Here is a 27,762-nt window from a genome sequence, read left to right as displayed (position 1 = left end):
TTGCTGAGCCTTTCAAACACTGGCTCCAGTGCAGCCCGAACACAATCCGGAAGAGGATTCTTGTGCGGCGGTGGAGGCTCACTGTTTGCCAAGGCCCTGTTGTACTTGCACCAGGACTCCGCTCCCTCGGGGCACTTGCTGTGGTCTGGGGCGCCGTCTGTGGAGGTCATGTGCAGGAGTGTGGCTTCCACCGCCCTCTTCATCCCTGGAACGTCATGGCTGTTGCTCCTGAGAGCATAGCCGTAATAGTTAGTGATCTTCTTGATCTTTTCCTGTGTCAGCTTTCCTCTCCCACCAAGTGACTCGCCTTGTGCCTTCTTCTTCTCAACAACGTTGCGCAAGGCAGCTCCCATCCGCTTGTGGACGTGGTTCACGCATTCCTTCTTCTCTATCTTGATGAAGCCGTAAACCTTCGCTTCAGACAAGGCATGGAATGTCCGGCTGTCCCCATCCGAAAGGACGGTGGTGTAGCGGAGACCATGCTTGGTCAGAGACCTCTGGAACATTGTGAGCGCAGCCTCCACCTCCATACGGCCAGCATTGCAGTCAATGTTCCTCTGGCAGTCGTGGGTTGCGTACCAGTCGCTGTAGCCATCGTCCTCGGGCTCCGGTCCCAAGGCACATCCAAGGCAGAAGTTGGAGTACACAACATGGTCGATGACGAGGCCAGAGTACAACTCCACAATGCAGCCTACACCAATGTGGGAGCTGCGTCCTCGGGTCATCCATGATCCGTCGAAGATGACATCGATGTTGCCAATGGGGTTCATAAAGCCTGTGTAGAGCCCCTTGACGACAGCAACACTGGCGGCTTCTCTGTCGGTTGCTGCATTCTCACATGCCCGCACAAGCGTTTTCAGGTGTCCCTGGTAAGTCTTGTGGTGCAGGCCCCGATGAGAAATGTTCATGGAGGCACAGAAGTCTGCCAAGGCTGTCACTCCTTTGCCAATGGATTGGATCCCCTTCATGGCCCTCATGTTCACTTCAAAGGGAGTGATCTTTGCTGTTCCAGCAACCCTGGGAGAGGAGAACTGCTTCTTCTGGAAGTCGCAAGTGCTGCAGACGAGCACAAGCTTGACGGCCAAGCCGTACTCCTTGTCCGCGGCCTTGCTGAGTGTGATAGATCCCACACCGCAGCTTCCACACCTCGCGTGCGCGAAGAGGTCGTTGAGGACTTTCATGTCGACGATGACAAACTGGGTCCCGGCATCGCTTGTTTGGCATGATCCGTTGACTTCAAGCAGATCGAACTTCCGCTGGGTCGCCGACTTCTCCGATAAAACGCGCTTGCTTTGCTCCGATCGCTCGGCGCGCTGCGCTTGCTCGGCCGTAGAGTAGTAGGTAGAGTCGACGCGAGTGGTGCCGGCAAAACTTGAGCCATCCGGACCAGAGCTTGAGGCCGCAGCATCGTTATCGGGAAGGCTAGCCGATGGTCCCGGCAGATCCAATGCGTTCGGCAGTGGCGCAGATCGTAGCGGCGCACTTGCAGGTGATGTCTTCCGCTTGTTCCACGCACGTCGCGTCTTCCTCCCGAACGTCCGCCGCGTACTCTCTTTCAATCGAGAGTCCCCCGGCATCTCGATCGCTCGAAATAAAACTCCCGCAACTTCGTAGCGAGAAACCAACGATGTCCGACGCGAACGCGCGAACGTAAACGATTTCGAAACAACGTGCACTCAGCCGCGGAACGAACAAAGCGACAGGCCAAAACGAAGCAGACGACGCTTCTGCACACTCTCCTTGCGCTGCTGGAGGCGCGCGCGCGCCAAGAGGAGGAAAGGAGCAAAAGTGGAAAGGGGCGCGTCTTGGCCTATGACAGGCGCGCGCGGCACGACGTACCCGTGACGTACGCGCGCGGGCCAATGAGCAATCGTTATTCCGGTCGTGAAAACCCGCGGAATGCGGACGCTCTCCAAGGTTGTCGCGGTAGTGAGTGGAATGAGGACGTAGGGAAGAGAACCAGCTCCCCAACAAGACCAAGATGGCCGCGATCCGACGATCGGTCGTGAAGCGACGCGGGCGCGCAGTTTGACTATTTTTTTGCGTTGGATTCGCGATTTGAGCGTCGCGGAGGCATCGTATTTATCGTTATTTTTTATACTTAGACGTCGAATAGGACATTGAAACTTCGCAGGCAGGTACTTCAGACTATATTCTATCCAAACATGTGATTTTTGAAAAACCCCAAATTTCGCGATTTTTTACCATTTTAAGACCCGCGTCTCGCCTTAAGGGGAGACGCGGGTCTTAAAATATCAAAAAATCGCGAAAAATGCCATTTTTCAAAATTCACGATTTTGAGGTCTATATAGTCCAGTGTATGTCCTCACAAAAAATAAATGCTCAATTCGATCTCTAAATAGGAAAACAATGACAATTTGTAAGCGTTGACAGACTCGACTTCAAGCCTAAACTCTGAAATGTCAACAAAGTTCAAGCCGTCTGAGCTCTGCAACGGCTCAACCAATTGCAGCCATCTTGGTCTTGTTCGAAAGCTGGTTTCCCGCGCTTATTTTTCCCGCGCTCCAAAGCGGCTTACCTCTCAAAGCCGTGGCATCATTGATGCCGGATGAAAGGCCGTCACCAGCGCTAGAAAGGCGCTGATTGGGCAAAGCGCGCGCTCCTCCGAGGCGCAGCTCTCTTATTGGCCCAGACGCGCGCTTCCTCTCCTGGCTTCCCCGGCGCGACGTCCAAGTCGCTCCGCGGGCTCCCGCGTCGTCTGCTTTCCCTCGCTTCGCCGTGCGAGACACGTAACATTCGGATTTCCCCACTTTCTCTATCAATATTTTCAGTGTTTTCTTTGTGCTTCCTAGTATTTCGTATGTTCCCTGTCTCCTTCGCATCGTTCGTGTAAATATTTTGATATCTCCTCTTTGTTTAGCTTTGCTTTTTTCATTCTGTGCCGTTGTTCTTTGTTTCGTTCTGCGCACTTCGATGGTTGGGGACGCAGGTTTGAAACTCAACACGCAGACTAAACAGAAAGAGGAGACATGCCTAGACCTCCGCATCGACAAAAACCTTCCGCTTCGCCGATGCGCAAGTCGCTCTACCGCTGGTGGAAGCGACTGGATCAAGCTCGTATTTGACAACTTCGCCGATGCCTAGGGGGAAAAAAACTAAAAAAGCCCTCAGGGCTAACCAATTGTTGCATATGGGGCTGCTTTCCCTACCCGTGTCTCTTTTTTAGTATGCAATTCTAACCAAAGGCATCCCATCGAACCATTGTTACTTAGGCATATCCAAATTTCGAAGTCTATTACCCCAGCTTTGTTTTTTTCATCATAGGCTTTTGATTCACTAGCGCTCAACCGATTTTCATAAACTCTGTACAACTTTCTTTGAAATAAAGTAGACTGCAAGCTAAAGCTACTTTTACTATGATATTTAGGTATATAGAACTGGCATTTCATTATTAGACATTCTTATAGCCTCTATTATATGACTTCTGTTCACTTTAATTCTTTTACATTATTATATTGTGCTAAAGAAATAAAAATAGCTTTAGCTTGTATGGCATTTCTTTAGGAAGCAGGTGATACTTTTTGCATTAAAATTTTAATAAGGTTTTTTTTTAAACCTATGCTCAAATTAGCTAATTAATATTTTATATTGTTGATAACTTTTGACAAAGAAGAAATATCTGAAATCTGATTGCAGTTATGGAATCAGCACAATAAACTGCATGCCTATGCAAAAAATCACACATACCAATAAACAAAAAAATATTTTTGGATAACCCACTTCCTCCCAGTGTGATTTTATCAACATTTCACTAATTCGTTACTTTTTTCGTATTTTTTTTCTAGTTTTCCCATGAATGGATTAAGTCATTTTTTATGTCAAGTTTTTCAGGAAGACCTACACTACACCTTGATGGCAATTATTGTTTATCATTCTTCACACAATTTTCTATGTTCAATGTCAAAACTTTAACTTCGATTTTCTCATCTTCGTGTTTTTTGTCAACATGCTTAGCCTTACAGGGGTTTTCATGAGGTTTTTATCGTAGCTGTAGTAGTCCCGAGTCAAGGGGTGTACTGAGGGTTTATTCCAATACAGCAGGTCAGAGGGACATGACTAGCTGCCAAGATTTCAACTCGCCGAAGAACGGAATGCACGAGCTCCCGTGTCCGAGCTCGTGCTCTGCTGACAAAGAAGACGATGATCTTTTGCAATCACCACATTTCCTTCCCTCTTAAGAAGGCTTGTAACGGTCCGGCTTGAGGCGGCTGCGTGTCGGGTATCTCCTACTGGAGTCTGGCTGCAATGGAGACCCCGAAGTAACTTGTGTGTCGGTGGCCTCCTGCTGGGTGTAAACCTGAGAAGGCCCTGGCACATCCATTGGGAATATTGAAGTGTCGGGATCGTCATATGTCAACCTTAGTTTCAGGTGATCTGCATGGACCCGACGGGTTTTGTGATCTTCATCTGAAACTTCGTAGATGACGTTGCCAATTATTTTTGTGACAACGCCCTTTATCCAGTGTTGTTTGTGGAGAGGATGTTTTACCCACACTTTCTGCTTGATTGTGAAGGTAGCGGTTCCCTTGTCTTTCTTTGCCGTTTTGGCATGGGTCCGTACCTTGGAAGGCTTCAGTAAGTCGAGAACCGTCCGGTAGGGCCTGCTCGTGAGCAGTTGACACGGGGGTTCTCCCGTTGAGGTGTGGGGGGTGATTCGGTACTTGAGCAAGAAGTCTCGGATGGCTGCCTTCCTCTCTTTTCCAGAGGAACGTCGAAGAGCAGTCTTCAATGTCTTTACAAAACTCTCTGCTTGTCCGTTGGACTTGGGGTGATACGGTGGGGTAAAGAGATGAGTAATTCCGCCGCTGTCCATGAATTCTTTAAATTCCGAGCTGATGAACTGTCGCCCATTATCGGTGACAAGTTGTTGTGGCAGGCCTTGACGAGAGAAAATCTCCTGCAAAGCGTCGATGGTATCTGCCGCTGTTATGGATTTCATCGGCATAACCTCAGGCCATTTGCTGAACGCATCTATGACGATGAGATAGCTTTGCTGATCTAGCTGTGCAAAGTCAGCATGAAGTCTCTGCCACGGCAGTTCCGGAGCTTCCCAGCGGTGAAGAGGAACCTGTGGTTTGTTGTCGCAAACAGTGCTGCAGACCTCACATTGCTGCGTCGTGCGCTCAATGTCTCTGTCGATGTGTGGCCACCACACGTACGACCGTGCCAACATCTTCATTTTTGTTTGACCCACGTGTCCTTCATGAAGAAGTTCCATTACTTGGTGCTGGAATTTGCGTGGAACTACGGTTCGCGAATTCCATAGGATGCAACCGTTGAGGATGGCTAATTCCGATCTCTGTCTATGGAATGGCGTGAGGTCGGAGTCCGTCACCTTTTCTGGCCAGCCCTGACTGATGTACCGTTGTACTTGGGAGAGGACAGAATCTGACGCAGTTTCCGTGGCAATGTCCTTTGCCTTCACTGGTAACTTAGACAAACTCTGGGTGTGAAGCGCAAAGACATGTTCTGTATCACAGGAGATGGTGAAAACTCCGCTTGCCATTTCCTTGTCGAAGTCCTCGTCGGGACCTTGTGCGAAACGCGAAAGTCCATCAGCGTTTCCGAAGTTTGCTGTTGGCACGTACTCAATTGTGTAGCTGTAGTTCATTAGTATAAGGGCCCAACGCTGGAGTCTGTTTGCCGATGTCACGGGGATTCCCTTCATGGGGCCAAATATGGTTGTCAGAGGTTTGTGGTCAGTATAGAGCACAAACTTGCGTCCCCAAAGGTACTGGTGAAATTTGCGGACTCCAAAGATGATGGCAAGTGCTTCCTTTTCTATTTGTGCATAAGCACACTCTGACGAATTCAGTGTCTTAGAAGCATGTGCTATGGGGCGTTCCTTGCCATTGATCTTGTGATATATCACCGCGCCCACGCCTTCTGACGATGCATCCGCCGCGAGGTAAATTGGCAGATCAGGGTTGAAGTGGACTAGGGCCTTCGTAGCCGTCAGCTGTCGTTTGATGTTTTCAAACGCATCTACGCACTCGGAGCTCCATTGCCAGGCGGTGTCTTTTCTCAGTAGCTTGTTAAGTGGCGCACATTTGTCAGCAAGGTTCGGAAGGAACTTGCCGTAATGCTGCACCATGCCGAGGAGAGATCTTAGCTGGCTGATGTTCTTGGGCTCTGGCATATTCAGGATAGCCGAGACCTTTTTCATGGAAGGCGTGAAGCCATCGGCGGAAACGACCTGCCCGAGGTACTCGACCTTTTCTTGAAGAAAGGCGCATTTTTCCCTCTTGAGCGTGAAGCCGTATTCCTCTAGCCGCTGGAGCACTTGTTGAAGATTTTTGAGGTGTTCAGGAGTATCTCTTCCAGTGACAATGATATCATCGAGGTAACAGGCAACGCCTTCGAGCCCTGCAGTTACCTGGTCCATCGTGCGCTGGAACACTGCTGGGGCGGAGGCGACTCCAAAAGGCATCCGGTTGAATCGGAACAGACCTTTGTGCGTGTTGATCACGAGAGCCGTTCTTGCCTCTTCATCGAGTTCCAGCTGGAGATACGCTTCTGACAAGTCCAGCTTCGTGAATTTGTTGCCTCCATTTAGTTTAGCGAAAAGTTCTTCTGGACGTGGCAGTGGGTACTGGGTTATGTCGAGCTGAGGATTTACCGTGACACTGAAGTCACCACAGACTCGAACCGATCCATCCGACTTTGGGACGACCACAATTGGAGTCGCCCACTGCGAGAAGTCCACGGGTCTGAGAACGTTGTTCTTGACTTGCTTGGCCAAGTCTTTCTCTACTGCTTCTCGCGTAGCAAACGGTATTGGGCGGGGCTTGAAGAACTTTGGTTTCGCGTCAGGCTTGAACTGAAGTTGGACCTTGAGTTTAGTGCAACAGCCCAAGTCGCCGGAGAACAAGGTCGGAAATGTTGCCAACATTGTCTGAAGTGAGGCTTCTACTTCCAGTTCCACAGATCGAATAAACAATTTGTTGAGGTCAATCTGCAGCCTGTGTATCCACGTTCTTCCTAGCGGGTTGGTGTGTCGCTTGTCGGTCACCAATGCTTCTAGCTCTTCGAGCGTTTTCCAAGCGTGACCTGAAGCAAGCACCGTCCCTGGACCGCGATTTTCTTCTGGTTGAAGCAGAAGAGGTTGTAGTCGCATTTTTGCAAGGTGGGCTTCCCTATCTTCCGCCACGTGTCAGTGTCTAGGAGTGTCAGCTTAGATCCTGTGTCGACCTGCAACCTTACGGGTGTTCCTTGAATAATGCAAGAGACAAATTCGCCATCTGATCCTGGAGTGACGAATACGTTGGTGATTGTTTTCACCTTTTCCTTTTTCTTGCCAGCTGTCTTGTGACGCTCCGCTGATCGACATACTTTTGCAATGTGGCCTCGTTTGCCGCATGCATTGCACGACTCAGTTCGGAAGCGGCAGGAACTCTCCGAATGGTTGGTGTTGCCGCATCGAAAACACTTGACTGGCGCAGAAGTGGACGGCTTCACATTTTCAACGAGCAGCGCAGCGTGGTCTCCCCGGTCTAGGCGCCGGGACTCTGCTTCGGCGGTGAGAGTTGACTCGGCCAAGCCAAGTGCGACGTCCAGAGTGAGGTCCTTCTCGAGCACCAGACGTGCCCGGACGCGCGTCACGGAGACCCACGATGAATGCCGTCAAAAGGGACGAACTTCTGGCGTCGGCTTCAGGTTCATAGTCGCCGTTAATGAGAATTGATCTAAGCCGCGTTATGAAGTCTTTGATTGTCTCGTTTTCTTCCTGGCGAGCCGAAAACAACTTCGCCCGTTCGAATTCCTTGAATTTCTTAGGTGCGAAATGTTCTTCGAGCTTTTTGAGCAACTCTTGATACGGTGTCTCCAGAAAGCTCTGTGGCTGAATTAGGGAGTAGAGCAGCTTGAATGTCTCGGGACCAATTGAAGCGATCAATAAGTTTCTCTTGTCCGCCTCGGCAGTGATCTTAGCGACGTCGAGACAAGCTTGAAACCTTATCTGATAAAGCTTCCAGTTCTCCTTTTCGGCGTCGAATGTCCCGGGACCGTGGAAGCGGTGGGTCTGGTTCTCCACCATGCTCGCTGCTGCTCTGCCGTGCTCCCGTTAAGTCCGGTGTGGTCTTCACCTCGTCGCCAGTGTAGTAGACCCGAGTCAAGGGGTGTACTGAGGGTTTATTCCAATACAGCAGGTCAGAGGGACATGACTAGCTGCCAAGATTCCAACTCGCCGAAGAACGGAATGCACGAGCTCCCGTGTCCGAGCTCGTGCTCTGCTGACAAAGAAGACGATGATCTTTTGCAGTAGCATTTTGAAACTTTGATACCGTTTTATTCAGAAAGGACTGGACTACGGAGTAAAGCTATTTTTTTACAGTCTGGAGTTCCAAAAAAAAAATTATGATAAATAATGTGACCTCATTAATGTCATAATTGGCATAATTAGCCAATTTTTTATATAATATTGTCATTTCGTGAAAATTTAAATAGCTTTATAATGCATGGCAAACCTTTAGCTATGCATCTACATTAATGAAAAAAATATTTTTTGTTGGAAATGGCCTTAACGACCCGTAGAAATTACCAAATTAGGCAACACTATTTTTAATAACTTGAGAACTACATGAGATATTTTAAAACTGATTTCATATTTAAAATGAGGAACAAGAAGCACATATGCACAGTGATTTTCATTAGAATAGCTGCAAAAATAAAAACGTCAATTTTAGAGCCAGTGTCTCGCCTTAACTCGTTGAGTGTTGTCTTGTTCACGCTTCCCATCACTGGATTGTTCCTTGACTCCAGAAGACCTTCTATCTCCTCGAACTGAAAGCAGACGGGCTTTAGCATGGATATTTTTCGCGCATGCGGTTGTCACTTTCTTCCGCGGGTGTGGGAGGTTTAGGGCATTGAGGTGATTAAAACTAGAAATACTTGTGCTGTTCGATGAAACCTTGCACTTGTGACGACCGAGATGAGACGTCCCTGTCTTTGAACGAACGACACTGAACATGTCTTTTGGGCACCGACGACTTGGAGTCCACAGCTGTGAGAACTTTTTCCCAAACAGAGCTCATACATTTTGTCTTCTCAACAAGTTAGTAGAGCGCACGTGATGCCAAGCTCGCCGATTGTCGGTATTGGCGCACCACCTTTTATTGCTGCCATTGGGACAGAGGGTGGCAGTATAGAAATGATAATACAAGAAAAGTTTCTCTGGAAAGGTGGACTTGTCAAGCGTCTGTTTCTTATTGGACGGTTGGTAACATGGACAGGACATAGGTTGATTCTATTGGACACTTTGAACCCGGAAAGATTCTAAAAGAAAAGAAAACACAATCACAACCTTGCTAGTGCATCTTCAAAAGGATTCGTAAAAAAAACATATATCTAGGGTATGTTAGCATGTTTTTGGTGGCACAGTAAGGCCCCCGTAGAAAGTATGAAGTCGAGGTCATGCTTTTCTTTTTTTTTAGTTTGAAAAGCACAGGAAAAATACAATCATGTTGTACCCTGCGACCGGAGTGCCCTCGGTTTCTTGCCCGAACTCTCCCACTATGCTGGTGGAGTCCATACGTTTTCTTTTATCCGCTTGAAGGCTTTCGAACTGCAAGACGCCTTTTTGTTATTGTGAACAGCACTGTAGTGACTTTGCACTTTGCCTTTTTAGTTTTCAATTAACCTAAAAGATGAATGACCTAACTTTTTGTTCTCAACAATTTAAAATTTACGGCACGCCCAGAGGCGGCCCGGGCTGGCGTGGCCCGAGAACTTTTTGTTCAAGCTTGAGCCTGGCCCGGGCCCGAGAAAATACGTGCTGCCGGGCCGAGCTAGGGCTTTCCGGCAGGCCCGGGCCCGTGCAGTGCTCTAGTAAAACCCAGCCATTTTACTCTCTATATGAAAGAGGTTGAAACGAAAAACTTACCAAGACTTAAGGACTGGATCGATTCCATTCAAATTGCTGGCTGTGATCAGGTTTGCAAGTAGGCATGGGCGATTACGAAGGAGCCACGGGACCACTTGAGATGACTAGGACCGAATGCAGAGAGCAATCACCGTAATTAGGAACAAAGCAGGCACACCCTCCAAGCACATCAAGTTAGCCAGACAGGTATGAGGATAACACACATGAGAGGAATACCCACAATTTTATAACAATGACAAATTAATGAGAAAATGGAATGCTGAGCACCTAGCAATGGGTGCTCGCTCGCATATGCTAAAACAATCCGTTTTCTTGCTTTCTGCCACATTGCCATTACAGTAAAATTTCTATCAGTTAAAGGGGAGACTGGCAAAAGATAAAATCTGAGGTAAGTATGCCACTGGAATCATTGGCAGTCAGCAGCGGCAGTGGCGCCTACTTTTTCGTGCTGTCTTCACGCCATTACAGTGTCTTGCTGCAAAACGCTGTCAATTCCAGCCAGGAACGGGAGCATCGCCACGAAAAGCCTAAGCGATTGACAATCACCGACACCGGCATGCCCCCTCGCCACAGCCAAGCAGGGATATAAGAAAAGGGCATCGCGGGACCGCTCATCTATTGGCAGCGACAGGGGCACCTACTTCTCCGCGCTAATCTATCTTCACGCCACCACAAGTTGATGCTCCCTCTTTAATCATTTTGATCATTCTATGGTTGTTGCTACTGCCACTGCTGACATTTCTAGTGCCTTCGAGTGTGCTTTTCTTGAATACTATGTCATTGGATGATGACGAGTGCATATCCTGCCATGCAACACTTCCCGAGGACGGCTCGTTTTTAACTTATGTTGAATGCAAGTTCAGTTATCACTTTGGTGAATGTTCTGAAACCAAAATAACCAAGGCAAAGAAAGCAGTTGCCAAAAATCCTTGGGTATGCCCAAGTTGCAAGACAACTAAAACGTGAGGTGGTCAGCACCGGAAAAATCGAAGCAGAGTAAAGATACTAAAGACCACGAAGAAGGAAACATGCTGGTGGAAATAAACAAGAAACTTGCTGCACTTATGGAAATGAAGAGTGCTGTAGAGAATATTGAAAAAAAAGTACAGAATGTGTCAGACAAGTATAATGGGCTACTTGCTGACATGCGCAGTCAAAGACAAGAAATGACGGACCTTAAAGAACACATACCAAAGGTAGAAAAGACTGATAATGAAGAAACAAAACAGCTCAAGTGAAAAATTAATGACCTCGAACAATACAGTAGGCTGCGAAACCTTGAAATTCATGGCCTACATTATTCGGTGAATGAGACCTTACAGCTGAAGCTGAACGACCTAGCCTTAGAGCTCGACCTGCCGCCACTAACGGAACAAGAACTGGAAGAACCACACAGGTTGCCAAGATAGAAAAAGGAACGGCGGTTTTATTGCTTCGGCGGCGGCGGTTGACGGACGTTCCTGCGCCCCGCGTGCCTGTGTCGCGCGCGGCTGTGCTTCCCCGAAGCAGACGACGACGAGGTTGTAGTGCGGCAAAATGTTGGTGATTGTGCGTTGCCACATCACATCACCCCCCCCCGCGGAGTGGAGAGCCCTCAGGGCTTGTAAAAATCCGCACAATCACCAACATTTTGGCGCACTACAACCTCGCCTCGTGACAGTAGTCGATGGTACTACCATCGGCGCTTCGGGGACAGAGCGAGTCACAGCCGACCAAGGACAAGAGTTCGAATCGCAACTCTTCAGGCTCCTCGGGCTCACCACCGGGTTCGAGCGCTTGAGGACCACCAGTTACCATCCTTGCGCCAATGGGATGATTGAGCACTTCCACCGGCAATTCAAGGCAGCCAAAATGTTGGTGACTGTGCGTCGCCACAATTGTATCCTGTTTCTGTTGACTGCCGAGAGGGGGGGGGGCTGGCAGCCACGTCAGAGGTTTTTTTCTGCCTTCTTTTGCCGCAGCCCCCTAGACACATGTATGACGCATGTATGTCTGAAATAAACTAAACTATTCTATTCTATTAGCTTTCCCTACATATTTGCTAAATTTGTTCTGCAGAGAGCGCTTTATTTTTGTAGATAAATTGGACTGAACCTCAAGACCCTCGGATCCACCCATAGAGGAAGCCTCTTTCCAAAAAAATGTTTCGAGTGTTGCTTAATTCCCATACAAGTATTCGCACACTGCGAAGTTTAATAAATTCCTTTAGATTGAATTGTTAAAAAGCTGAATTCCAAAGTTTGGGAAATGTTAATAGTTGGCACCGGAACGAAGTGGGCACTTCTTCGGTATTTTTTGGTAATTAGCAAACCAAATACCTGAAGTGTGCTAATTTGTTAATTAATAAAAATAAACATGGTTTCATTAGGAAGCTTGTTAAGACTCATCCAGAGCTCTTATATCAGTCAACCTCGGGAAGAGTTAAAGGAATACTTAAAGGAAATTTGAAATATTCCCATCGTGTTCAGAAATAGGTTGAATATGATCCACAATATCCATAAATGACAATCGCACGTTTCGATTTTGAGCCTGATGGCTGTATTTTTCGTTATAGACCTTTTGATTTCAGTAGTTGGCTGACCGTCGAGTAGAGGGCGCTGGTGCACTCGTTGCCATGAGGTTGCTTCAATTTGGTTGGTTTTGGTTCTTTCGCGCACGCCATTGTGTTGCTGTTTCAAGCCGTTTTCGCTTAATTTTGTGATACAAATTTCTTTGCCGTGGCACACAACGAATGACACAATGGTGCTGAGTCACTTGGACAACCACGAGGTTGTTTCGAGCCTAAATTTCGAGCACCTTCACGGACACCAGATGCGTCTGATTACATCCAATCGTCAATTTCAGTCAGGTTCGACGGTGAAACAACTGGTCTGATACAAAGAGGGGATTCTCATCGCCCACGGCCGTACCCGCGGAACATAGGGGCTAGAAATAAAGGTCAGGAGAAGCTTTTCTCCAGCACGCGCTTCTTGCCTGCCGCCGGGCTTTGGCTGCACGTGCACCGAGTGTTATGGAAGGGCTCGAGCTCGAGTCAGAGATTCGACTGCTTATCTTATATTATAACAGACTATAATGCATGAGCACTAAGTGAAGGAGCAGGTCCACAAAGTGATTAACAATGTGCTGAATCACCAAAAACAGATAAAGTGACAAGTTTACTGTTTGGGTTTCAAAGACCAACTTTTTGTGAACTTCGCAGTCTGAAGAAGTCCCCTATAATGACGTAGATACTATAAAGAAAAGTGTGGTTTCCTCGGCCTGTTTTATTTAAATAAAATGGGTTCTCGAGAAATATTTCAATAGACAACCTAGGCCAACTAGAACATTTTAACTAAAGTACTCATTACCAAGATATCACAATATTGGCCCTATGAAATAGACTATTTGTTATATGGAGATACGCTTATGACGTTCTCAAGGTATGAGATAATTGACAGGCCCCTCAATTAAAGTATGACATTAATCTCTTGTAAATAAATTCATAAATAAACCGATCACGAGAAAGTTTATAGAGCGAAAACGATTAAGAACGTCAAACAGATGTAGGTGTGGTGTTGTAAACAAACAAATTGCCTGATGTTGATGTACTATTATTTCTAGCATCAGTTTAAAAAAAATCAAATTAAACGTTTCTTGACTATCTTGTCCACGAGTTCCCCTTTTCGATTTGTTATAAATACAAAACACGATGCTTTCAGGAAACACTCGTGGTTATTTACAGTGAGTATTTTGTCACCTTCCATGAGACCCTAAATGCGCGATCGCATATATATTTATATTGTGCTTCCTATTGCGAATATTCCACCCCTATTAGTAAGTGAACCTGAGTTTTTATAAGTTATTCACCTTTGAATCCTCCTGCTGTTTTAGTCATAGATGTGCTCAATGTGCGTGAGTGTTAACGCTGATTCTTCTGCTCAAATGGCCTCATCACACGTAGCCGGTACAACGACGGTAAAAATAGTCAAAACGTGTTACAAAATCAACTGAAGAAATTCTGAACATAATTATGTAATGCAAACACATGGTATATGTACAAGTAATCGGACAACACTTTCCAGAGAGAAGTAAGAAACGCGGTGAAACGCGACGAAAAACACGAATTCAACGCATCCGCCAAGACGCGGAGTAGCGCGGAGGGGAAAGCGGAGCAACAAGTTGAAGCAACCTAATGGCGGCCGCATCACGTGACTCCAAGATGGCAGCGCCCATCCGACGGAGGGTGAAAAGGTCTATAAATGGCCCACTGTGGCAAACGCTCGGAGAGCAGCCAGGGTAGAGCACGCCACATCCGCAGCAATCGTGACGTAGTTTGTCTCGGGACCTTAAGTCCGGACGCCTGCGAGCTGTCCCGGCCAATCCCGCTCTGTGGACGTAGCCCGTGATACGCTTTCCGCGCGTCGTTCTGCCCCCTCTCCAAGGTCATGTGACATTCCCACGACCTTGGATAGGCCCTGATGGCTCGTAGCACGCGCTGAAAGCAGCCGAAGCACACCAGCGATCGGGCCTTTGCGAGTAACCCCAAGCCTGCCTTTGTACGAATTTTGAGTGATGGGTTACTGCTCTATACACCTTTCCAAAAAACACTCGACCCCAGGGGCAACAAACCGTTTTCGAGCCCAGTCACTGAGTTTGAGGATAGACTCTCACCGGCATCCCTTCTAACCCTAACTGAGTGGACTGTGATTTCAATAGGCGCAGCCTGCGTAGGCGCAGTTTCAAACGCTGCTGGCGGCTAAATTCTCGTCTTTTCCCGCTATATTTCGTGTTTTATGGAACATGTATTTTGCCGAGGACATTGAGAAAGCATCGAAAAAACAAAAAAAAGCAAAAAAAAAACAAAAAAAACGGTAAACTATTTTTGTTGGGTACGCGCGCGACAGAACGAATAATTTTTTTTTTTTTTTCTAACGATAAGCTTTGTCGGCGCCGCGGGATTCGCCGCATGTGAAACGACAAAGCGCTTTGCTGTAAAAAATAAATTCAACAGAAGGGGGCCGAAAGGCATGCATTTTTCACGCTCAGAAATAATGTGTTTACCGATGGACAGGACACGGATATACAAAGTGTTAACATTCAAAAAATATATCGTACGTACCACACGATGCAGCGTTATCCAAGAAGAATTTAGTTGAGAAAGATCTCAAATAACACAGTCACAGCTCGACGACAGTCACATCTTGACGATTGGACGGAATCCGAGATGACTTCGTTTTGGGGCACGTTTTGGGGAGAGCTTCCTTTTTTCACAACCGCACCCAGGCAAAGAAACCAACACGACTGACCCGTTTCTCACCCCAACCCGGACAACTATTTTTGGAGATGACTGAGGATTCTACGCGGATTATCTCTGGGAGGGGAGAGTGTTCGCAAAATCGCGTCGAGGGTCGTTCGACGTCCTTCACCTCCTTCGTTTCCCGTGAATGTCTAGCAGGAAAGTTTGAATGACATGCACTTACCAGACTTATTTCTCACAATGGAAGATCACACGAAAAGGGTACGCAGCACGCATAAAAAAAATTAAGTGGAAACTTTCAAGAGGGGCGAAAAAACGTCGAATGCAAAACCGCAAAAACGTAGGTAGAGAACCGCGCTGAGCGGGTCTTCACGGTCCCAGAGAGTGGCAGAAAATTTCTAGCTGATAGAGGGCGCGAGAGTCGCACCGGCCGCATCAGCATCAGCAACATGGCGGCGGCCTAGGAGCGTTTTTTGGAAAGGTGTATAATCTTGTAGAGGGACAATGGCGACTTCTGGGACACACAAAAGAGGAGTCTCGGCAAGAGGGAAATTCCTCCTGCAGATCTTCTCGGGTCGTGGGCGGAGCCAAGACAGATATTGTCAAGGCTTCTAGACGGGCATTACAAACGAGGCGTCAGCGACATCCCCCAGGTGCTCTTTGCTAATCGTTTATTTTTGTTTTTAAATTTCTTTTTTGTGTCTTTTTCAACAAGAGATTGGCATGTCTGATGTGATAATGCTCCCTGTACACGAATAGACCAAGAAATAAGCGTCAAAATTTCACCACAACGAAATTTTGGCGCTTACTTTTTGGTCACTATGCGCTCAAAGGAGCAGTATCACATCGGACACACCATTATCCAATTAAAAAAGACACGAAAAAAAATTTTAAAACGAATTAGACGATTAGCAAAGAGCCCCTGGTGGATGTCGCTAATGCCTCGTTTGTAATGTTCATCTAGGAACCTTGACAGGTGGTGACGGTAACTGTCTCGCCTCCAGCCATCACGAGAAAAGAGGGGAAAGAGGAACTCCCCTATTCCCGAGAATCCCTTTTGTATGTCCCAGAAGTCGCTATTGTCCCTCTACAAGATTATAGAAGATTAACCCGTCACTCAAAAATTGTACAAAAGCAGCCGCTTCGGTGGCTGGAACGACTACGACATCCTCTCGACAACAGCCTCGCCACAGCTTTGGTCGCCTCGAGACGAACTACGTCACGATTGCGGGAAATGTCACATACTCTCCGCTGGCTGCTCTCTGAGCGCTTGCCAGATTCGCCATTAATAACGAAAACTACAGCCACCAGGCTCAAAATACAAACGTGCGATTGTCATTTACGGATATTGTGGATCATATTCAACCTATTTTTCAACACGACGGGTACATTTCAAATTTCGTTGAAGTATCCCTTTAAAGCATGTATGAAACGTGAAAATTAGTAAGTTTCTACTCGTTCAGCAGGCGCAAGGCTAACGATGCAAAAACACTGATGATTTTGTTATCATTGGCATTTTCACATTGCCAGCCTTCCTCCAGCTTCATGAGGGGGAACTTTAGCGCATCCTCAGACTTTGCACATGCTTATTCTTTCTATAACTGACTAATCTTTGAGCTTGTAATGACGCTCAGCAAGTTTCTAGTCAGGACCATTTGTTCATTTTCACTAATTTGTGGCTCTTTTCCGCAATCTTTGACGTCCCCCGTGGTCGGCAGTTTGTTTCCGAAAAGAGTTTATTTCTCGAACTCCCTAGTGGTAAGAACTTTTAAAAGTGCTTGCAGAAACAGCTGGTATAACCTGCAACGGAGTGACATCAATTTTGGAGGATGCTGCATCCATATCACTGCACCGGGTGTTACGCGAGCAGGGGACAAGGCAGATGTTGCAGTTCTCGAATGTTGATGAATTGATAGATGAGTGCTAAACAGTTACGGAGTTGAAATGGAAACTGCACAGAACCTGGTCGTTGCAGATAGCTGTCGTGGCCTTACACATGGCCCGGACTAGACATTGTAGATTGGCTCCTCTTAGGGGAGCCAGAGTAGCTTGTTTTGTTTTCTACTGAAACCAGGCCACTCGTCACAGTCCAACTCATCACCGGAAAGCTTGTTGCAACTGGGCACAGCAGCCTTCTCGATCTAGGTCATCTTGTTATAGGCACACTCGACACACATGGCCGCTTGTCACCGGAAGACTGTTGGCACTCATCTTTGTCATGGAAGGAGCAGGATCCAACCTTGCTTTACACAAAACCATCAAGGCCCATTCACACTCTTGCGACCGAGTACGACTGAGAGAGACAAGATCTCTTACAACTTCTTAAATGTTTCTAGAATGAGGGAACGCACTGACATTGTGGCGCCATCTATGCGGTGACCCTAGAACTGCATTTCACAAAAGCGAAGGTTTTGCGGGATTTTTGAGGTCAAATGTGCGTAATACCCATAGAAAGGCTCGTTTATAACATTGACAAAAGCTTTTCGAGCCAAAAAAGAAAGGATATTGCGCGAGAAATAAAGAAAAGTATGCCGGACCGCCGAGTTTACACTGCTTCCCAATAGATGGCGCCAGTGTGTTCTCTGGTTTAAGAAGTTTTAAGGAACCCAGGTTTAAGAGGTCGCAAGCAGTAGCAAGAGTGTGAACGGGCCTTCATAACGCTGGGAATTAGTGCTACCATGTTAGTACTAACAAATGGAATTTCAATTGGACCTAGAAATACGCTCAGGACACTCGTATTTGGTAAGACTACATTCATTGGAGTGTGGAACTAAGGAACACTCAACGTATGGGACTTTGATGCTATCATACAAAAATTGTTTGTGCCATTGTACCAAGACATTTTGTACACAGCTAGCAAAAATGCAGTTCTGGAATTCATTATGTGGGGTAACAACTACTGCAAAGCAATAAATAATGTTTTACGAGTTTGTTAGTACTGTCCAAAATGCTTATTTCAGCACCAAGCAGAGTACTCTATTAAGGTACATCTGAGAATAAAAAAAAAAAGGAACAATACAATATACTTTTTCTTTTTTTTTTAGGGCTTGAGAGTGAAAGCGTGATCCTCGTTTAGTTGTCATGTTTCCACTTGTCTCCTCATCTATTTTTTGTCCGTCTTTCTTTTTTTAATTAGGAAGAATCGAGGGGCCTTCTGCATCAAATCCTACTTGATGCCAGATGTTTCATATTTAAAATTGTTTCAGCAATCAGTACACTTCGGACTGTTGCAAAAAATGTCCAGTTAACCATCAGACATATTTGCATAACCTGCACAAGATAAAAAAAAAAAAAAAAAGTTTGTAGCATTAATATCATTGATCGAGGGCTCGTTATTGTTCTCCAGCTTGGACGAAAAGGAACAATATTCTCTGCTGGGCCCTAGGGCAGAACCGTCTGGAGCTGGACGGAACTCTACTGGGCCAGCTATCGTTCCGTTTGGACTCTACTGCGTCCGCTTTCATACGGTTTGCCTCCTCGTGCGACTGATCAAGCGACAGCGAAGCGGGTCGCCGTCGCTTGTCTGGTCGCTCGCACATGCGCTTTATCTTCGAAGGGCCGTCGATCCCTTTGACCCACGCCGGTACTTCCCCGATCTTCTCTTTATCGAGATCGGCACACTTACCACTGGCTTGCACAGAGTCAAACCCAGTCCCTTCGTGTCGGCGCCTTCTTTTGCTCCTTGAAGTGTTTTAAATTTACCACAGAAGAAAGATCCCAACAAACGAAGCTGTCCAGAGAAAGCGACAGAAAAAGCGCCCGAAATTGCAACAATGATTCGGCAGTGAATACATTTACAAATATTTCCCAACTTTGGTATTTTATTTTGTTAACTAATTTGTAAACTTTATTTTGAATAGTTTCAATTTAGTATATTATCAGGCAGTTTTTTTTTTAAGTCTTAATTTGATTTCTTTCAAAACGGCGTTTAACGTAATACTTACGCCACAGAAGGGTTTTAATTCAGGAATGAAACCGAAACTAACTTCTATTTTGGTTTTCTTTCAGCTCAAGAGATGCTTCGCGGAGACTTCATTTTTTCACATACGTGTCCGATCCAGACACTTCCAAATGTCCTGTTAAAGACGGGGTCTTTCATACACCGTACAGACGAGTTCCTGAAGATTGGACAAGCTCCATCACATCTGCAGTTTCTGTTGTTTAGTGATGAGGCGACATTTCACCTGGACGGGCAGGGGAACACACATCCGCACTGGACGCTCGACAAAGCTTTGCAGTCCAGAAGGTAACAGTCTGGTGCGGAATCTGGCGAGAGGGCGTAGTTGGCCCCTTTTTCTTCAATGACAACGTAACATGGAAGCATCTACCCGAAGATGATGCAGGATATGAGTTCATTCCCGAGTTGGAACACATGCAGCGGAAGGTATGCATTTTTATGCAGGATGGTGCGCTACCCAACTGGTTGACGACTGCGAGGCACTGGCTGGACAACGCCTTTCCAGGACGCTGGATGGGCCGGGGATCGCCGAACATGCCGTGGGCGCGCTCCGATCGCCAGACGATACGCGACTGTTTCGTTCGGGGGTTTAATTGTGAAGTCCCATGTGTGGGCCGCATCCCCACACTCGAGGGAGCAGCGCATCGAGGCAGTGTTCGCTCTCACCACGAACGAGATGCGAGCTTGCGCATTCGGAGAGTACGTGCACCAGGACCTCTACATTTGGCGCCTAGGAGGCCACGTCGAACCCCTGGTTCCAAGCGAATTAGAGCCGTATTGCCCTGCCTAGAACTGACCTGACAACAGTCTATGGAACAAAACTCACAGCGTCAAATGTACGGTTTATTTCTTTTAATACCCTGACAAAGGCCCTTTTTAGGGCTGCCAAATGCTGTCGTCACGGGGCCACCCTTGACGCGCCTGCTCTCCCGTGTCTGAATGCCCATGCAAATTAGATTCTTCGTACGTGCCCTCTTCTTTCCGCAGATATTGCTCGCGTTAATTATTACCTTGATAATAATTAAAGGTGTCCGGTGTCGCGCACACTAGTGCCACTAAATAAGCTACGCTTCAGAGTAACGACACTTGGCCATATTGTGGCTTAAAATCAAGGTTGCCAGTTATCTGAAGCTTTATCTGAAATCGCATTAAACGATTTTAAGTCCGCCAAAAATGTTTATACAGTTCGCGATAAAGCAAAGCAATATTGTATGAGCTTTCTAACATCAAATCTAATGCTAAGGAAGTCTCACTTTTGAATCATGACGATCGGCAGTTGCGTCTGCTCTGCACAAGCCCCAAAATGGCGGCGCCCACAACAATGTCGGGGAACGGAGTGCCGGTACTCTAAGCGCCGCTCATTTAGTGGCTCTAGCTTACACAATGTTACACCTGTAAATCAGTTAAAGGCTCACGCCACAACAACAAAAATGCACGAGCCAGCTGCTGAAGCAACAAAACATCTTTACACACAATAAAAAAAAAAGAGCATTATACAAATAAACAACTCAGCGAACGTAACCTGAGTTTAAAAAAAAAAAAAAAAAAAAATTCACTAACAACGTTCCTGAACCGAGCGGAGCACGTGAGAAAACGGTGGGGGTGTACTGTGCCGTAAACCACCAGACTGAAACCGAAACTAACCAAAAACCCTTGGTAGAGACCCTTGGTAAAGCACTGGATAAACTTTATAACCCTTAGCCGATTGAGCTGGCATCTGTGCATTTTGTCTGCTGCTTCTCACGGACGGCGTTCTCTCCTATCACGAACATTTTTTTTTACCTCTAGCTTTTTATTCCGGTATTTTGCATCTTGTTCGAACGGCTGGGGCTACGTTTTGACGGAGTTAGAGCTCCCAAAAGCTGCTCGTGCTCGAGCGAGTGCACGCCGATGTAGCGATTGTGCTTCTCTGTTCGGTTCCGAAGGGCCCACGTCAACATAACCGGTTTTTTTCCTATGGCAACTTCGACGGATATGCAGCTGTAACTCAACGAAAATGGAGAAGCAGCGGAACGCGATCTCGAGCTCTGGCGGGGTGCACTGAATCGACGGCGACCGCCGAGAAGCTCCCGCAGTGTGAAGTTGAACGTCGATGGTCGCTTGTCGTATGAGTCGCTCTCGCGACTGTCGCTAGTCGCCAGAGCGTCAATCAAAGCATTGCAGAAGGTAAAGCAAAGGAAGAAAGTCGCAAGCATTGGCCTTCTTTGGTTAGGGGAGGGGGTCTTTTTCGCACATTTGTCCATTCATCCTTACTAACCAGAGGACGCGAGGCGCGGCCCGATTCACAGGCTTCAGCTTCAGCTGTGTTCATTGATCCATTACTCATTTAGCACTCTTATTATGAGCAACAACTATGGTGGCAAACAAACTACCGGGTGAAACAAGGAGACGGTAGGGTCTTTAAATCGACCGGAAAATTCGGTTTCTTAACCTATCGCGTTACGACTTTGTGCAGCGTTGCCCACAGATGGTGCATTTTTTTTGTCAAATTTGCAAAGAGCGAACTTACCTGAGGAAAAAACAAAGAAAGAAAAAGGCTTAGGTCCTATGGAAACGCAGCGACGCCACCCGTCTGCAATCAACACGGCGCCGTTTTGCACGGTAGACAAGAGATGGCGCAACGAACGCCGCCAACGAACGAGCATACGGGCGCCGAGAGCCGGCCGAGGTATTCCTCAAAGGCTCTTTAGCAGACGATCTTTTCGACTCAAAAGCGGCGCGCGTTCCGCAGGCGGCGACAGTCGCAGAAACAAAAAAGACAGGCGCGGTAACAGCAAGGAAGTGCAGTTCCTTGTCTGCTAATTACGCCGGCTCTCGGCGTCGTCTGCTCGTTCGTTGGCGGCAGTTGGCGTCGCGACCGCTTGCGCCATCTCTTGTCTACCGTGCAAAACGGCGCCTTGTTGATTGCAGACCGGTGGCGTCGCTGCGTTTCCATAGGAGCTAAGCCTTTTTCTTTCTTTACTTTTTCCTCAGGTAAGTCTGCTCTTTGCAAATTTTACGAAAAAAATGCACCATGTGTGGGCAACGCTGCACAAAGTCGTAGCGCGATAGGTTAAGAAACCGAATTTTCCGGTCGATTCAAAGAGCCTACCGTTTCCTTGTTTCACCCGGTACAACCCCTACAACAGCTGCAGCGCGTGAAAGACTTCTCTGCTCAACAAACAGGTACTGTTCCCAAGACTGAATCGTTAGGAGCGAGGCGATAGCGTTGAAATAAACTTTGCAAGTCCCTGCTTACGGGACTTCTTCAACCATGGCTTTTCGCGCTTTTGCGCACGGAAACTCGCAGGTAAACGAGTAGCGGATCAAATGTAGCGATGCAGGCGAGTTGGTTCATGATTACAAACTGGTAGCAGCGCGCGAAAAATACGGAGACGAGGGGAGGAACGGACAGGGCGAATGCCGAACTTCAACTGAACGTTTAATGAAACGTAGCGTGTCGAGTTCCATCGGACGGCACTCTTGCAGAGCATTCAAGTGCCGTCCGACGGTACTCACGAGTCACGCCTTCAAGTGCCGTCCGAAAGTCTCGTATAAAGCGAATTGTCAAAACGAGTTTTTCGAAGCTGTAGCGTAGCTTAACAATAAATAAAAAAAGAAGCAGCATAGCTTAGCAACTTAGTAGTAGGATGTCTGCCCCATACGCAGCCAAGGAGATTCGAAGGGTAGGAGGGGGCATGAGGTCGGCCGCGTATCCTCCACAATCCATGCTTCCTTGTCGCCTCGCCTCTTTCTCGTTTTCCTCCTTACCCTCCTCACTGATCGGGCTGACGTGACCACAGCACGTGACCGTGAAGCATCTGCGTGCTTTTTATCTCCTGGCCACTAATTAATGCACTAGCCAAAGCAAGAAGACATTATATACACATATGATTCTGTAACTATGTCGACCCAACAGGTTGGACCAATACTTATGTCACATTCGTCTGGGGCGCGCATGGCACCGAGAAAATGTCGCACCCAAGGCCACGCCACTGTGCAGGTGCACCACATGATGCACATGTGCACATGTGGTGCACATGATGCACATGTACATGTACATGATGCACATGATGCAGGTGAGCGTGAAGCATCCAGCCGTGCGACGAGCTCGGTGCGGTCACTGCAAGGGCAAAACATGAATGGGTGGACGGTAAAAAATATCCGCAAGAGTGGGGCGGCCGCTCGCGCCGTCTAGCGAGGAATGAAAGTAACAAATCGTCTTTCAAGTGGATGGTTCAAGTATCTGATGTCTTGAATCTGACAAACGACGAAAGCTTCATGTGCCCGGCGTGGTGGACTGGTTGCTCAAGGGCCGACGCAACGCAGCCCCGCACGCACACACTTCCCAAAAAGGGAAAAACCAACGCCCGTCGTCACTGCTGGAATCGTAGCCAGAGCAGAGGGCTTAAGGGAAAGAGGATAGCAGCGCCGACATCACATTCTCGCGAGCTGCGGGCCGCCATGTTTTGCGAGACGAGGGGAGAGAGAGAGAGGATGTGCCGAAGGAAGCGGAGAGCGTTAACTCAAGGTCGCAGTGCGAGGACCTGCATGGTCTCTTTCCGACGGTGCAGCTGGTGCAGCAACGCACCGGTGCCGCGCTCTGCATGAAGTCCCAGGCGAACGTAGTGCAGCCGCACCGACACGACCAGGCGAACGTGACGCGTCCGTCGGTGCAGCGCGGTGCGGTGCGCCCCAGACGAATGAGACATTAGGCATTTTTACGGCAATGATTTCTGCATCCGCGCTCTCATCACTCTCATGTCTTACGCTACAACACGTTTCACCTTTCCTTTTCATTGCGACCTTTCTGCAGGTCGTCCACTGGGACGTTTTATTGCGGTCGTGACAAATTGAACGAGCCCAACTTGGCTCGAGATTGGGAGATGTTTTATTGACAATTGGAAGTGCGCGGAGCACACCATGCTCCTCTTTGAAAGGGTCCAGCCACCGCGGCAACCAGTGGCCGAAATCCACCATTTCCGCAGTCCGGCGACCGTTAGAAATCTAAAAGAATTGTTGATTGATTTTTATTATCATAAAGCTATGTGGGTGTAATACGCCATGGGTTTACCCCGCTGAAGAAAAGTCAATCCGATTGTGGCAGTCGACCATGCTGCAAGCGCCCATCCCGTAGCCGGAGGAAATTAGCGTCCCGGCGACGCCAGGCTTTCGTTTTCTTTGTTGCGATTGCGGCGATTGCCTTGATCGTCCCGTGCACCAGCAGCGGTGTGTCGTCTACTCTTGATCCGCTTCGACCGCTTGCCTGCTGCACGTCTAGCTTTCGACTTGATAACTCCTACTGGTCGGAGCACGCGCAACCCCTGCAAGGAATCCTAGAATCAACCATCCATTTCGCACGCGCATCAATTGTCTGAGGTCTCGCGGTCACATTGGCAAAACAATCGTTTAATATTTTTATGACTAGACTTCACAACTATTGCAACCTACCCCCTCCTAGTATTCATAACTTCCTTGTATGCAGTGGACCTGGGTTCGATCCACAGTGTGGGCTTACTTTTTTTTATTTTTTATTCTCAAACATTTTTTGTTTTGTCGGGGCTCTTGGCGATATTTAAGACGTTTCTTTTTTACAATTAACTCTGAAAAAAAACTAATGTTGTCGACGAAACTTCGCTGAACAAAATTGTATGGGACTCCATTTCCGAAGGTGCATGGGGGACAGCGGGGGCTTGGGTTGTCGGCTGGATGCTGCGAAGCGGCGTGTACGACGGGGCCAAGTGGGTTAACAGTTTTGTCATTAGCAGCCGCATATTGTCACCACGAAGCGGCGTGAATGCAAGAAGGGCGGGTGGGATAGCAAGCTCCCCAGTGATACACGTGCCGTCCGACTTTCTTTCAGACGGCACTTGTAGGCGCAAGTGGTGTGCCGTCGGACAGCACTGTAGACACAGTGCTGTCCGAACCACACCGTCATAGCGTCAACACATCCTCAAAAAAGTTATCTCTAGTGTAAATTCAGCGATGTTTGACACAATTATCGCCCACCTTTCCTATCTCATAAGCTTACAGCAATTCTCTCGCAGTTTTATCAGCTCCTTTGCCCAAAATCGTGATGGTGTCAAACTTTGGCCGACACGTGCATGTGACACAGTGTAGAGGAAGGTGTCCCCTAGTGGTAGACCGCAGCAAAATAGCATGTTCGCGTGCTCAATCATTCACAGATTGGCCAGTCTCTTTCCGGCTGAAGTTTTGCCGCAGATACGCAGCGCCACCCCTCCCCCTGGCGAGGCGCACCCATACCTGTCAGCAGCACATGGAGCAAACGACGCAAGAGCGTCGTTTGCTCCAAGTGCTCATCGACCAGCAAATTGCGCAGTGGACTGCGCAAATTACTGGTCGATCTTCTACTCTTGTTGCGTACTCTCTCCACACCTCGCAGTAAACACTGGTTGTACTACGCTGCACCACCATGCATTGCACAATAGTAACCGCACGACTGTGCGGCGTCCATTTGCAATCCCCAGACCTGTCCCGTTCTCGCACGTGCGCAGACATTTGCCGAATTTTCGCCGAATCTTTGGAGAACTTTGCCGAATCTGAACTTCGGCAGATTCGGTCCATCACTAATTCACAGCGCCTCTGATTTCTTTTTTTTTTTTTTTTCGGATCTGTGGAGGCTGGTGTACAAAAAGTTTTCGCATTAACCAGAGTAAATGATGTGCTGTCTTAGCTGTTTAAGTGCACACACTTGTGTTGAAAAGTAACACAAACTTGTTTTAGCCTCACTGAGCTTGCCAATACCGACGCTTCTATCCAAGTGTAACTCGACAGTTGCTAACGACCGAATGCTCGTCGACAACTGATGCTTGGCTCCTCCTGCATCGAATGCGTGGCAAAGAAGTTTGTCACATCATAATTCCTGCTCGAAAGAAAAGCAAACATTTGCATGAATTCTTGAATAGTCGGACATGGTCCCGGCGAATTCAGGCGATCGATTCATTTTTTCTATTCAATTTTGACTAAGACTTGTTTACAAATATAGAATCACTCACTGAGAAGCGCATCACGCATAATCCGCATTTGAGTCAGCAAATTTAAACACATGAACGGTAGTAATGCATAGCAGGTGTACACCTCATTTTTTGGGACGCTGAAGTGTCACCGACTTACTCGATTGTGATGGGGTCTCGCACATTTCGTTTCGACCGGGTGAATATGTAGGGGTTTTTGTTGAAACGACTCCGGAAGCCAGGAGCCACTTGTTCCTGCCAGTTGTTCTGAGGAAATGTTTGTTTGTGGCTTACAAAGCTAAAAAAAGGAATCAGCTTAGAACTAATAAGAGACTAGCATTCACAGAGCACATTGGAACCAGGGTTGTAAAGTACCTAGGTACAAGTAACTGGAAATTGGTATCTAGGTACTTTTGTTGTACCTGAGTAACAAACCTAGGTACTTTAATTTCTCGGTATCTGTATTTGTATCTTAGGTACATTTTCCAGTAACTTGTAACTAAGTGAAGTTACTTTTTACAGGTACTTTTCTGTTCACTTCGTCAAAATGATAGAAACTTTAAATCTTGAAGTATTAACACACTACCATGTGCCGTGATTAACGTTGAGTTGGGTACGACATCGGAGGCATTGCCTTGATTGAACGACGTTTTAGCGAACGAAGCCCCGCCTATGATGTTTCATCGAACGACACTTTTTAGTGAAAGTAGGTGTTCATTTGAGCGAACGGTGGATCAGCGATGCCGTTCTAGTGACACCAATTTATTTAATCGTTTCGGAACTCCGTTTAGGGAAAATAGCAACCTGCTTCCTTCATCTCAAATGGAAATCGACTTCATTGCATGTTTGAAGTTCCTCAGACAGCTATACAAGGAAGGAGATAACTTGAACGATGCGTGCCGCTTCTGTTGTCCGTATCATCTCCTGGTAGTGACACTGTTCTGCCATAAATACAATATAAAATAAAATTGCAAATAAATTATAATTACAATCGTAAAGCAATGTAACATCGCGTATATAATACAGTTTCCACTCAATAAATCATACTCAAATTTTGCACTTATCAAAACTGAAAAAGTTCTGAAAGAAAACAAAACAGTAATTGTTCTTCTGACTAACGAAAGAAGAAGTAAAACGAGGAAGCTTGAAGCCTTTCGCTCGTCGTCACGAAGGTTAGGTGCATATGCACTCGACTGATGTATTTCTTCATGCGGCCGACGTCTTCTCGGCCCGTCGTCTGAGGGCAAGAACTTCAATAGGCGAGTCTCGGCAGTTTTGGTGTGACATGGTAAACAGTGGAAGCTGTGGCCTCGGTGAACCAATTGGAGCGTGAGGACAAGGCACGTGAGGACTCAACACCGATGTGGACATCGCATTGACACCAATAAAGCACTTTTATCGAACTCGTTTTTGAGTGTATCCTTAGTGTAAAAGCTTTACTTCCAATAAATTTTGACAAATTTGGGGAAAATAAATAAAGACAGTATCTTTAAAGTAACTGTACCTTTGCCTAGATACATCTTTAAGCAAGTACCTAGGTGCGTACCTAAGTACCTTTTCGTATAAGTAACTGTAACTGTATCTTAGGTACATTTTTTAAGTAACTTTTACAACCCTGATTGGAACCAACAGGATACATGGAGCCGCTTCCACTGAAGTGTTTACTACACACACGAGAGGTCCTCGAATTTCACTTTCCTGTTTTCATATTGAT

General features: G+C 47.1%; 2 protein-coding genes across 4 annotated transcripts in view; one reads left to right on the top strand and one right to left on the bottom strand.

Moving 5' to 3' along the window:
• The window catches only part of LOC115308671 (zinc finger protein OZF-like), a 31,109-nt gene extending 12,198 nt beyond the window's left edge, over nt 1-18,911 (bottom strand). The window contains exons 1-2 of the mRNA XM_029966692.4: nt 18,763-18,911; nt 9,902-10,005 (exon numbers count right to left, since the gene is read on the bottom strand). Of these exons, the coding sequence (XP_029822552.3) occupies nt 9,902-9,929 (28 nt within the window). The 5' untranslated portion in view covers nt 9,930-10,005; nt 18,763-18,911. The remainder of the gene's footprint in view (nt 1-9,901; nt 10,006-18,762) is intronic.
• A 3,295-nt stretch (nt 18,912-22,206) lies between these two features.
• The window catches only part of LOC120836400 (zinc finger protein 431-like), a 76,789-nt gene continuing 71,233 nt past the window's right edge, over nt 22,207-27,762 (top strand). For 2 of the 3 annotated variants that reach the window (XM_042294533.1, XM_042294532.1), the window contains exon 1: nt 22,207-22,260. The gene's annotated coding sequence lies outside the window, so the exon portion shown is untranslated. The remainder of the gene's footprint in view (nt 22,261-27,762) is intronic. The other variant, XM_040205263.3, reaches the window with a different exon arrangement.

The sequence above is a fragment of the Ixodes scapularis genome, unplaced genomic scaffold (genome assembly GCF_016920785.2).
Source record: "Ixodes scapularis isolate PalLabHiFi unplaced genomic scaffold, ASM1692078v2 PGA_scaffold6__148_contigs__length_123643588, whole genome shotgun sequence".
Classification (NCBI taxonomy): domain Eukaryota; kingdom Metazoa; phylum Arthropoda; class Arachnida; order Ixodida; family Ixodidae; genus Ixodes; species Ixodes scapularis.
The sequence above is the reverse complement of the archived record's forward strand: the minus strand, read 5'-3'. Positions and strand labels throughout refer to the sequence as shown.